Below are 13438 nucleotides of genomic sequence, written 5' to 3' on the forward strand. Positions count from 1 at the left end.
ACCTAAACAAAAAGAAATGGAGGAAACTCAGGAGAGAGCTGCCACACAGGGAATATTCTCTTCTCAGCTGGGGAAAAGAACATTATTCAAGAGCACTGATTCAAAAATTGAATAGTTATTTATTGTTCCAGAAGTACATTGCTCTTTTATACATATTTCATAAATGATACAGGATTTTACACATGTTCAGGTTTTTTTTTGTTTTCTCCATGCTCCCTCCCTCATCCCAAACACACACCAAGGATTCAGCTACAGGATTGTGTTCACTTTTTTTTCCTTTTAAAACTCATCACACAAACATGATAAAACAGATAAAAAATAATCACACAATGTAATTAAATGGAAAGACAGAGGAGAAGGGGGAGGGAAGAAAAAAAAACAAAACTAGAAACATGCACCCATTCGGTCCAACATGCCACTGAGTGAGAAGAGGCAGCAATCCCAGCTGTGTTTCCACATCTGCAAGGCACCTGGCATCTAGTTAATACTGAATTATTTTCTTTCCTATATTTTTAAAACATGGTTCTCCAAAAAAAAAAACCCAGAAGCCTCTTTCCATGACACAGTGAGGAGTAGTAGTGAAACATCAAAAAGAAGCAGCCAGCCTTTCTGTATATAAAGCTTAGTGTCCTTCTCCCACCTTCATCCTGTCTCCACAGCATTTATCAGCAGGGTGCTAAACCAGACTGACCTGCTCTGAGTGAAGAGATGTTTTATCTGCTTAGAAAGCAGCCAGCCTTGGCTAAGAGAGAGGGCAATGGGTTGACCTTCCTTCCTTTATTTCTTTTTAGCTAAGAACAAGAGATGTCATTAGCCACTCCTAAGAAATTCTGACCTGTGGACACAAAGTTCACTTAAAGCTACTCGATCAGGGGAAAGTGCTACAGAACCAAAGCAGTTCTGTTCTTGCACTGTAGGATCCCCAGGCTCTCAAAAAGCCTCTGGGCAAGGGAAAGGCTCTGACAATATGTGAAACCTTCTATCCCATTACACAAGCAGTCAAGTATCAAGATTCATTATTCCATATTCCAAAACTGTTCATTTTAAAGCAGGAGTCATGATTCTGGCAACAGTTCTGCAATCCTTTAAGGCCTCCCTAATTCCATAGTCCAGGTGGCTCTCAGACTGGGGGTAGGAAGAGGGGAACCTCCCTGCCTTAAGACAGAATATAAAAAACCGCTCATGCAGTGCTGCCATGGGTTTCCAGGAGGAGCTCAAGGGCATTGGGACGCAAATTTCGAGAGTTATTCTGGAATAATCCAAAACATCAATTATCAAATGTCCAGAAGAAAACTCATTCCTTCTCTCACTGGGCTACAACCAATCTGTGCTACAAATAAGCAAAGGAGGAAGTCAGTGGAGCACAGGGGGTGGGCTGGGAAGGGGAAGCTCACGGTTTTCCAGTAGAAAGCAGTCTTGTAGTAACTTTATAAAAGAGACCAGGTCTGACCAGAAGTGTGCGTGTTAATGGCGGTGGAGTGCAAGTTCTGATCACCAGCCAGAGCTCCAGGTGGCTTGGATTCTTTGTTCATTTATTTTTTTTCTCCTTTTGTTTTTTTTCAAGACAGAAAGAGAGATTGGAATCAGGTAAAGGAAAATTTAAAAAGCTAAGCAGGCTGCTGGTGTCCTATCAAGAGGCAGACCCTGCAAAGCTGGAAGAAGACACCCCTACACCCCAGCATTACATTCTCTTCATGAACCCCCCCAATCCTGTATTTGTACACAATCTCCATTCTGACAGTTTTAAAAATGTGACTATTTGCCAAGCCCTTTTCAGAACTAACATTCCACAATGTCTCATCTTCAGATTTAAGAGATTTTCCCCCTTTACAGTCCTTTGTCTTGATTAAAGGTAAAAACCCTCCACCCCCCACACCACGTCCCAGCTTCCACCTGCAATGCTTTAATTAAAAAAGGCAAGAGCTATGAACAGGTTTTTTGCCGGGGTTCAGAGCTTCTTTGCTGATCAGTCCTTTTCAGAAATTTGCTGGATGGGCAGATGAACTTGCAGTGGGTCTCGAAGCCTCTTAAGGTCCAATTCTGCCTAAAAGTAAAGGACATGTTATAAAGCACAAGCTCCCAAAACAGCTTCCCCCAGTACCATTTCCCTTTAGAGAAAGAAAAGCTTTCCCACATTTCCTTGGTTTTTCCCTGTCCAGCAGGAATTTGCCCAAAAGTTGAAAGCTCATATTTACAAAAACCATTCTCAGCTGTATTTCTCTGAACTTGTCTGCACACAGCCACTTAAGGAATAGGGTAGGGGAGATTTGGATCCCCATAAATTCACTGAAATATTTTTTAAAACAAGCCAACAAAACCCCAACAAATCAACATCCCGACTAGATTATTAGGGATGATTGATTCTAGAAGAAAAGCTCCAGGAAAACATGGCCATCCAACGGCATCTGCATTCAAATGGCTTAAGAAACCCCAGAAAGACCTTTGGGTCCTTCCTTATGTAATTTGTTCTCCAGAGGTAGAATTTGTCTTGCCCTGGATATCTTACACTGTCATTTTCAGTGCCTGGGAATAAAGGATGATAGAAAACAGTGAAAAATAATGTGGTAATTCTGCTTTTTCTGCTCACACCATCCTTCTGCAATAAGGCTCTGAGAAACACAAGGAAACATCTCTATCCTTTGCTGAACAGATCCCACAACATGGATAATCTGTCAAGAGTGTCTGTCTCCCGAGTCTGAGAAATCTGCCCCCACTGATTTAAACAATACAGCTACATTTCCTGAACATTATTTTTCAGGACTGCACTGAAGTGCTATGTCAGGAAGACCTGAACTGAATGGATGCAAGACTTCATTCCTCACTAAATCCATCTGGTGTGTAGGAGCTGAGAAGAAAAGAAATCTTAAAAATAATTAGGCTCCTCTGAGGCATAAAGAGTCTGAAGCAACTCAAGATTTACCAGCAGTTTCTTAAAGGCCCTTAAAGACTGATACAGGTTTCATGTTGATTTACACTTCCACTTCTATTCCTGGTAATATCAAAGCCAATTCAATGATTGTAGTATGGCTGTGACAGGAAAATGGCCTGAAAACTTAAAATACAGTCCTTCTTGCTTGAGGTGTGTCTGTTAATAGTAATGAAGACCTAGCAAGCAGTAATTTCTTTATTGTATTTCTGGAAATATTGTTGTTACCTGAGCAATTGCATCCTTGAGTTGATTGTATTTCTCTAGATCAAATCGTGTCTTTTTGGCTCCTTTATGGAAAAATAGTAAGTACTGTCTGTCTCTGGCATCTGGATAAACATACTCCTAAAGAGAGAAAAAGGAGAGAAAATAGGAATAAAGCTACAGCAGGGAGGCAGCACTGGATGCCATAGCACAGTGTCTCAGGTGTTTTCAGGACAATGAGCAGTGCCTGACAGGAGGCACAAGCCTGGTCCAAGCTCACACAGGGGTGGGTGACCCCTGCCAGCAGCTAAATCCCCACCCAGCACTCACTGCAGCACAGCTGGGTCAGAGAAAGCACCCAAATGTAGGAAAAAACCAAGAAAGATTTAAGTGTAAAGTTAAAGACAGTTTAGTAACTGAGGGAAAAAACCCATAACAAGATAAGAGTGATGCAAAAGCAATCACTCACCACCTCCTGCCAGCAGACCAATGCCCAGGCAGGCTCTGAGCAACAGCTGCTTTGGAGAAACTCCCTCCCAATTTATTGCAAAATGTGACATCATGTGGCATGGAGTATCAGTTTGGTCAGTTCAGGGCAGCTGTCCCAGATGTGTTCCCTCACAACACCTCACCCACCCCCTGCTCCCAGGGATGGGAAGAGGGGGGTTGGGAGGGGGCAGAGCAGGGAAGAACAAAACCACAGAAGGCCTTGATGCTGTACCAGCCCTGCTCAGCAACAGCCAAAGCACTGCTGTGTTACCAAGGCTGTCTTGGTCACAAGTGCCAAACACTGCACCACACCAGCTGCTCTGCAGAACATTAACTCCATCCCAGCCAGACCCAGCTAAGTCAGACATTTGTTTCTCTACTCATCTGTTACACTCCAGCAGTGAGCTACTAGCACCTTCCTCCTGTCCCTAGTGTGTGAATCCTTCCATGCAGAGACAATAACAAATAACATTTCATACTGACAAGTTTGTGGGGAATAAAGGAGGGAGGAAAACTGCTATAAATACTGTCTCTGAAATGATGCAGCTGACAGACCCTTGGGACACCACGCTGGAACACCTGCAGCATCTGTTCTGATGGGCCTGTGACAGCAGAGACACTTTGAGCCCTCCCTTCCTCATTATTTGGGCAGAATTAGGAAATGCTAGGACAAAAAAACATGCACTAGAAAATCCATAGAGAATCTGTCACATTTACAAGGATCCCGAGACAGATTCTTCGTCTGGATGGGAGGCCAGATCTGTGAAAGGCTTTTCCAACAAGATGCCTGATCATCCTTGGGCTCCTTAAAAAGGCCAGCATGGCATGTGAGAGGGGTGGGCTTCCTTGAAGCCCAGAAGGTATCTCAGGCAGCCACACCTGTCTGTACTGACCATATCTGCCAGCAGATGAATCTGTTTGGCTACAGCAGTCACCTAACACTTTTAGAAAAGCATTTCTGGTAAGACAACCAGCCAGGGCCACCATGAGAACACCCTATGGCCACACACCACCTCCCTGGCCAGCACAAATTAAACAAGTGACATCTGGGTTCCAACAGGACAAGGAAGGGGCAAAGCAGCTTCTAGCAGGCACAACTTTGCTATTTTTCTAGTGAGTAGAGCCCAGGAAAGTCTTCTACTGAAGTGTCAATAGCAGCACAGCAAGTCCTACCTGGCGGGTCATTACGAAATAAGCGTACATTGCCATGGCACTACCATAGGTGATGAAATAGGTGACAGGTTCCATAATGTCCCAAGAGTATTCCCACCAGGTGAGGCGGGCCAGAATCCCAAACTGAGTGGCCATGTAGGCCAGGCCTCCCCACAACACCAAGGTTGTCCTCTTCTCTGCTTTCCTGCTGAGCTCCATCCTCACCTGCAGAAGGCAGAAACACACATCTTGCACTCTCAGAAGTAATTATGTTAATATTGTTAAGAGATAATAATGCAAAATCAGTCCCTTATATTAATAGCAACATTAAGTGGTTTGAAACATGATTTGATTATGCATGATGCACATACAAACAAACCTCAGCTTCTTTTCCATCACCTATGCTGTCACCTATACTTACTCTGAGCATGCTCTGAATGCCTCAGGGAAGTATTTATTTCTCTATATTCAGAGATGTTCTGTTGCATTAGCCCCAGCTTTTATTTACTAACAAGATCATTTCCAACTACTTGAAGCAAGGAAACAAAACATTTCCACAGAAACCAGAAGCAGACATGGCTTGGTAAACACTTGGTTCAGTGATCTTAAAACTATTTGAAGCATGGCAGGGACCCAATTAAAACCTGGAAATCCACCCAGGCTGCCTTTGGAAGATAAATACAACACACTGAGAAACTCCTTACTTTTTCTAGAGGTGCTAGTTGCTCCTTCAATTGCTCTAGTCTCCCTATCAGCTCCTTCTCCTTGTTCAGCTGGTGCTCCTCGATGCTCAAGGCTGTGTACAACTGCTGAACCAACGTCTTCACATCATTCAGCGTCGTGGCATTTTCATGGCTTAAGAGCTCTAGGGATAAACAGAGGCTGTTTTATACACTGTGCCCACAGGGCTGCTCATGGGCCCTTGGGGAATCACTATTAGTCTGCACTGGAAATGAACAAAACTATCTTCTCAACAAAGAGGCCTTTGGAAGAGCTCCAGCACTCTAAGACAATGTGATTCCCTTGAAAGAAGGGCCTTACTACTGGATATTCCTAAAATTTGATAAGAAAAAGGAGAAGAGAGGTGTCCTATAAAGCTGGCCAGCTTATCCAACAGCTGCTTCTGATTCGTATTTATATACAAGACAAACAAACTTAACCAGCTATGATCCATCACACCAGCTGTCAAGACACAGGCAGAATTCAGAATACAGACCACCAGCAGCCAGAATTATTGGTGATGGCAACTGAACATTGTGGGTTAGGGACCCACAACAGCCTCAGCAGCAGCATTTAGAGTGCCAGTGCCAGGAATTGTTTCCCATGCTCTGTGGGTAACACCCCTCGCTGTGCTCCCTGCAAAGGAGTGAAGCTCTCCCACACAGCATCTAGAAACAAGAGCAGGGCCACGACTCAAAAACACCTTTATCCTTGCATTGCAACTCAAAAAGGATTCCTAGAGGATACCAGTTCCTAAAGGAGTTGTGACTATTGGATTGTCTTCCAGATCGGAAAAAAAAAGAAGTTTGCAATAAAAGCAAAATATTTTGACATTAACCAAATAAAAAAATTAATTTTTGTAGCATCCTTGGACTTGTACCTAAAGGTATCAAAATATGATTTTACCAACTCAAAAAGTACACCAGCAGCTCAAGGGAAAAAAAGTGACTCAGTTGCCTGTGCCAAGACACACAAAGTAAATAATTTCATTCTAGTTAAAGGGCTCCAGTTCTCCTACAAAGAAAAATCCATGTGCTCCTACTGAGGCAAACATCAAGAAGTACTTATTTAAAATTACAGTATTCTGGCATTTCCATTCTCAAATACTAGAGGTGATCTTGTAAAAATGCAAAAGCCAGAGCTGAAAAGTTTGACAGAACTAATCTCAGTGCCTATTTGCAGGCACATTCATTTTAGCACAAACTATAGAAATCTCCTTGGCAAGTGCATCCTAGGAGACAATTTCCTGTAACCTTGGTGATCCCAGAGCTCACCTAGCAGCACACAGTGGGTGACAGCAGAGTAACTTGGTGTGTGTGGTACCCAGTGATTTAGATATCCAGTCTGAGCAGAGAACCTTCTGCTAAGGTGCTTTTGATGAGATGGGGAAAAAATCGTCTCTAGTAGAGGTGAGTCTACTCTATATTTAGGGGAGAGAGACCATCTCACCCAGTACCTGCACTCCCAACTCCTGAATAACAGAACAATAAAATCCCCCACATCTGTGAGCCAAGAGCCAAACAGAAACAGCATTTCCCAAGCTGTCTCTCTTGTTTAAATCCTCAGAGGTAACTACAGGCATGCAAGAACCTGGTGTTTTATGAAGGCTATGAAGCTGCCCAGAAGAAAGAGGGCAGATAAAAACACTGAGTTCCTGCCTCCCCCAGTAATACTGAAAATGTCTCAAAAGCCTCTCTGCAGGTTTTCACATCTTGAAAATCACACATGTTCAAAGAATATTATTGAAATGGATTTTCTTATTGACTCAAAATAGGTTACTTTCCCTACCCCTCCTACCTGACTCTTCTAAGGGCACAGTCTCCTTTATTTCACTGTTTGGTAGCTAACAGGGTTTTGAGGTTTATCTGCAATATTTATTCTGCAATATTATCTGCAAAGTACCACACTTAAATGGAAACAATGTTAGCTGTCAGGGGAAGCAACAATTTATTCTTTCAAACCAGACAATCTAAGTTTCAATCTAATTCCCATCTTGTACTGCATTCCTTCAGAATAAGTTAAATTAAATTACTTTCCAGTAATTATAAAAAAAAATTTGAAAAACTTACAAATGAAAAGGAATTCTATTTCTTTGTTTATTTCTCTTGAGGGCTGGGGGCACTAGCTTTGAACAGAATGAAATATCTGCTTTTCATTAGTGATTATTCTGATTACTTGGATATCTCTAAATTGGGCTCCAAGGGCAGGATTAGAAACCAGGAGGTTTCCCTTTAGAAACAACACTCCATGCTCCTGAACAAGTTAATAAAGCATGTTGCAGTGAAGCAGGGAACTGAATACTGAGCTGTACTCCCAGGGCTGAGCAGAAGCAGGCTGCTTTACCTCTCTTTGGTGGTCTGACGTGGTAGGAGACATCATTAATGATCAGTTTGAAGTCATCCAGCAGAAGCAGGTCTATGCCTGTGGAGGAGGCCACACGTGTGCCATCTGTAAGGAAAACACAGATGATGCATTAAGCAGGAGGAACAAAGAACTTAAACATGCTGTGGCTAAGTTGTAATACCATCCCAAGTCCAGCTGTTTGGTTTCTGTTCTTTGTAAATACAATAATGTAAATATTATTTACAGAAAACCAAAGCATGTATCTCTTAATTTACAGTATTGGACTATGAAAAAATAGTACATCCAAAGTATAAAAGTAGTGTACAAAAATACAGAAAAACATAGAAATCTTTAATAAAAATAGTGAAGTCTTCAGACGAACTTGATCTCTTGATGTGCTTTGCCATATGACCAAAAATCAAAGAGCAGAGTCCCTTAAAGCCAAAACGGAATTTGAGTTTACAAAATAACTTTAAATTCTTAGCTATTTACAATAACAACGTGAATAGTCTTTGTAAAGGATGACACTTTTTGCCAGGACAAGGAAAGGTGAAACACGACTGAGTTGTCATTGCTAAAGCAGGATACTGTTTCCCATGTACATCTTCCACACCCAATTCCTTTATAAATCGATTTGAACCTCTCTGTAGGTTGCACAGCTTGCATCTTTCCTACTAAATAGTAGGGAACTCACCAGAAAACATCTCCATTAGGACTGATTTCCTTGGCAGCACTGGCTACACAATATTCTAACTCTAGGAATAGCATTTCTACATTCTGCTCTTTCAGGAAGGTCAGAGAACTCACACTACAGTGAACTTCCACTCCAAAAGCAAAAGGCTGGATGCAGACAGCTGGCAGGCAAGTAAATCAATCAGTTTGTAAACAAGAGTACCTGCTGAGTAGATTGCAACCCGATCAATGCCTCTGTCCTCTGCTCGCAGCTGTTGCAAGAACACCCCGACAGAGTCTGAGATGGGCTTCAGGGTGAACTGGCAGCGCTCGCGCCGCGATGGGAGACTGACAGAGATCACAGGCAGCCCGTTCTGGTACACCACCGTCACTTCTGCAGAGAAACAGCAACAACAACACAAGTCATTGTCACAGGGTAACAGATCTGCTCTGCTTGTTCCACGGAGAAGAGGCAAGCCTGATTGCAATCTGAATATAACACATTAAACTTGCGGCTTTCTCAAGAGATGTGGCCAAAGAAAAATGGAGGTATAGCAGAGATTCTCACTCCAGTAACTTGGCAGTATTTTTCTGTACTTTGTGAAAGTTACTTACTCTAAACACAGCCACCTTTGTTCTAAAGACAACATGATATCTAAAAGCCATAACATGCCAGCACAGTATGTTTTGGTTAGGTTTTGAGAATAAAAGCATTTTAGACTATGGAAGACAAAACATTGCTGTTTACAGCAGGATTTATAGCTCAGGAGACAAAGGCAGATTGTGTCTATTAGGAAACACCAAGGAAGGACCCGCTTCAAATGTTTATATTCTTGTTTAGTTCTGGTTTCTTCCTCCTTGTCCTGAGGCAAAACATGTAAGAAAGCAGTCAGGAGCATGAGGCTGTAGCAGAACAGCACTCTGAGTTTAGGCTTCAAGGTCATTTAATCTAAAATTCATGGGATCAATATGCTTTGTACTTCTCCAGACAGGCATTACTACTTAGGTGTAGATAAAACAAGATTTTTCCATTTCTTTGGTGCTGCAAAAAGCTTTTCTGAGGGCATTCTTGAGGATTTCTGTAATTCTTAAATCAATGGTAGTGACCGATATGAGCTGTAGGCTGTTTATTATTTTACTGCCACAACCTGCTCCGTGTACTTCGTGAGATCCATACGTAGAAAAGAGAAGTCAAAAGTTCATATTCCCTAAGCCCTTCACTGAATCACAGTCATAACTGTCCTCAAGTGACGTAGTTGCTAAGATATAACAGCACACCTCAAAATTATTTGCTTTTATAGGTGTGTTTCTTATGTAAAAACACACAGGGTTTTTTACTGCTTAGAGCATTTCTGTGTCTCAAGGATGGTGCAGTCACACCCACCCACAACTCATCTGCCTCAATATCCCAACCTGTTGTAGTCCTGGTCAACTCCTGTCTCCTTAAACCCACTGAACTCATGCACTGACATGCTAAGTCATTTTAAGCAGCTAATATGAAAACCAGTCAGTCAAAAAGTCAACAGAAGTAGAAATAAAGGCAAATGTTATTTTAACTAGCAAAGGGAACTATGGGGACAAGTCCTGGGGCAACACATATTTCCAAAAATGGGGGATTGTGGATATTGAGAAAGGATTTACCATGTGCATTTGTACAAAGCCAGAAGAATTCTCTTCTCATTCTTAACTATCACACACCTTCATGAAATGAATCAAGCATAAAAAAAGCTTTTTCCCTCTTGCAAGGGATTGCTGCCTTCAAGTCCTTAAAGACTAGATGGAAGCAGCCAAGTATGGTCACCTAAAACAACTAAAGCATCCTAAGAGGCCCCAGTATTTGAAAACCTATCAATGCCTGCTCTCGAGACTCAGACATCTGACAGGATTTTAGTAGCTTTAGTGTTTTGAAGTGCAGGCTTCAGAGACAAGAATCAGATATTTACTGGAAAGAAATAAAGCAAAGTGCTAACATATTTGGACTGCCAGACAGAACTTAGAGCTCCTTAGCAGCAGCTGTTATGACACCAGCTATCAGGTTTTCTTTACATTTAAAATGCTACCTGGATCACACAGGCAGCGAGGCAGATTTCTGGCAGAGAAAAGAGAGAACAATGTTTGCATTTACACTTTTTCCACATATCCCCATCAGTACCACACCACAACCAGAGCTCCAGGACTGCCAGCTCTGGAGGGAAGTGCCTGCCAGGAACAGCCCTGCTGCATTTTAGGAGTCATCAGCATTAGGAGCACAAACAAAGCCTTTCACTGGGACTTCCAGCTTAGGTGAAGTATTAAAGACCAAATTATTTCCCTTCAAAAGACAGGGTCCATAAGCCTGTAAATTAAAGCAGCTGCTTTATGTTTTCCTTGCAAAAACCTTGTAAAAGTAATTTCCTAGCTTAATTCACTGGTGGGGAAAGTCCATGACTGCAGGTTGATCCTCTCACCACCTCCCACACAAGCAATGCTGGTCAGATTTTTACTGCATTGAAGAGGGAAGAGGCAAAGAAAAGAAGGAAATCTGAAGGACACAACAACACAAACCTAACAGACAGCAGCAGGCAGCTCCAGTAAAAGTCATTAACAAGTCCCTGTGATATGGCTGCCTCACTCTTCTCTCCCACAGCCCTGTGTGTCTTCTGCATCTACTTCACAAGTTACTAAGGGGACAAAGCATTTGGCACCTCTCTAATTACAGTGCTAAGGTTTCAGCTAATCTTCCCCTAGTTAAATTTTAAGCCAGGATTTAAAGGCATGGGACAAGTAAAAGAAATTAATTTTATACAAGTGCGCTGCACTTACATTTACAGTCACCTACAGCCTGGCCAGGAATGGTGCTAAATGAGACTGTGGGGGATTTGAAAAGCTTTACATGCTGTATTAAATGTGGGGTTGCTTTGAGGCATGAGTTCCAACCAAGTGCCACAAAGTTTTGACTCAATATATGTGCACCAGCAAGAGGTCATGGGTATTTTTTTAAAAATATTTCCATTTTCACCTAAGATCAACTTGAGCAACAAATGAGGTCAAAATGAAGTACAGTATAAGAAAAAAGTGTGGCCAAAGAAGTCAGTGTTGAACATTGGCTACTGGTAAAGACAAAGTTATAGGAAGAAATAATGAGAGAATTATTCAAGCACAACATGAGAAAAAGTAAAATCAAATCAGCACAGGCAGATATCTTCGCAACCTTACACATCCTCTCACTTCTACCTGTTTAAGCTGCCAGGTTTTCATGTAAGCTCTGCAGAGCAGTCATGTTCTCTTTGTCTTGCACACTTGTTATCCTGGCAGGGGAAGCAGGAACCCTTCATTTATTAGCTTTCAGACCTTATTAGAAGCCTTAACAAGGAGAGGATCCACTCCATGCCCAGTCTGTCAGCTCCACTCCCTGTGCACAGCATGCAGATGTTAAGCAGCTGAAAGCTGTTCCTTTCCTCTTTGCATTATGGCACACTGAGAGTTTTACAGTTCCACCAGTGCATCCTTTTGCTTTGTGCTCTGACAACCTTATCAAAAAAGCTTCATGCCTGAGCTGTCCCAGAATTTAAATAAAGGAATAATATTGCCTTGGCTTCAAAGCTTATTTACTGTAGTAAATGATGCTTTTGACTATTATGGCATGGAGCTGAACTGCACTTTTGTTACATAAATGGACTTTAGGGGGCAGGTAGGGTCAGGCTGAAGGGACCACAGTGATTCTTCTGGTGCCACCTCCCTGCTCAAGCAGGGACATCCCAGAGCACATGGCACAGGATTGTGTCCAGATGGTTCTGGAGTACCCCCAGTGAGGGAGACTCCACAGCCTCCCTGGGATATCTGTTCCAGTGCACGGGAGATTTTCCTCATGTTCAGGTAGAATTTCCTGTGCATCCATTTCTTGGCACCACTGGGCAGAGCCTGGCTCCAGCCTCTGGCAGCTCCCTCCAGGAAGGAGAGCACCCTGAAGGGCAGGGGTCATACAGACCTCACAGCTACATCAGAAAGAAGGCTGGCAAAGAGACTTGGACAGTTGCACGCAATTCCATCCTTCTTTACAAAGCCTGTCCAGTTTGGTAAGGACAGTTCATAGAAAAGCTGCCCATTGCCTTAATGCTTCCTGACGTTGTTCTCTCTGTCACTTAGCTCCAAACTGGATTGGTGCCCAGCCAAAGAAGCCTCCACCAGAAAAGGGGGCAGGGAATGAAACGTGAGTTGGGGAAGTCCAAGCGAGGCAGGAACTGGTGCGTACTCACCATCAGAGGGCACTACGGTACTGCAATACACCACTCTCACGCTCTGCCAAGGAGACAGCCGCTGGTGCACCTGGAAAACACGGGGAAAAGGACAAATGTTCAGAGTCGGGCAGGATCCGGCCCCCGCCATCTCCGTGCCCCTCCCCAGGCACTTCCTCCGTCCGCAGGAGCGGCCACAAAGCCGGAGCGCCTGTCAGGAACAGCCTCTTCCCTTCCCATCTGTCACCCCGCAGGGATTCCCCCCGCAGCCAAGCTCACCTCCACACACCTCACTCTGCACACAGGTAGCTGGGAGTCTGGAACAGAACGCTCGTGGTTTTTTCCCTAATGTGACACGGATTTTTAAAGCCACCCAGTCAAGCAGTTTTAAGAAATCCATTTAGCTGACTACACAGACACACAGTAGAAATCATAGCAAAGCACAAGTCTTTAAAGGTTACAAAAAGAAGTTTTTTGCATAACCAGGATAGATGTTTAGAGTTGTGGATTAACAGGGTCATTCTCTTTGGTTGCTTTCCATGCCAACATTACTTTTCTCATGTCCTTACAGAGAGAAGCTGAACTCTGAGATACACAGCAATAAACACGCCTGTGCATAGAAGAACAAATTGTTCCAACATAAAAAGCAATAATTGTAATACTGAGCTATAAAAATAAAAAATAACAACAGCCCAACAGGAAGAAAGCACATGAATGG

The 13438-nt window shown here is 42.9% G+C and overlaps 1 protein-coding gene across 2 annotated transcripts in view; it reads right to left on the reverse strand.

Annotated features, from left to right (window-relative positions):
• Nucleotides 1–99: 99 nt before the first annotated feature.
• MCU (mitochondrial calcium uniporter) overlaps nt 100–13438 on the reverse strand; it is an 86744-nt gene continuing 73405 nt past the window's right edge. The window contains exons 2-8 of one of the 2 annotated variants that reach the window (XM_064717173.1): nt 12742–12811; nt 8730–8900; nt 7835–7939; nt 5476–5636; nt 4793–4996; nt 3155–3271; nt 100–2040 (exon numbers count right to left, since the gene is read on the reverse strand). In XM_064717173.1, coding sequence (XP_064573243.1) covers nt 1924–2040; nt 3155–3271; nt 4793–4996; nt 5476–5636; nt 7835–7939; nt 8730–8900; nt 12742–12811 — 945 coding nt within the window. In that variant the 3' untranslated portion in view covers nt 100–1923. Of the gene's footprint in view, nt 2045–3154; nt 3272–4792; nt 4997–5475; nt 5637–7834; nt 7940–8729; nt 8901–12741; nt 12812–13438 lie in introns of both variants that reach the window. The other variant, XM_064717175.1, reaches the window with a different exon arrangement.

This window comes from Zonotrichia leucophrys, chromosome 6 (assembly GCF_028769735.1).
Source record: "Zonotrichia leucophrys gambelii isolate GWCS_2022_RI chromosome 6, RI_Zleu_2.0, whole genome shotgun sequence".
NCBI lineage: Eukaryota > Metazoa > Chordata > Aves > Passeriformes > Passerellidae > Zonotrichia > Zonotrichia leucophrys.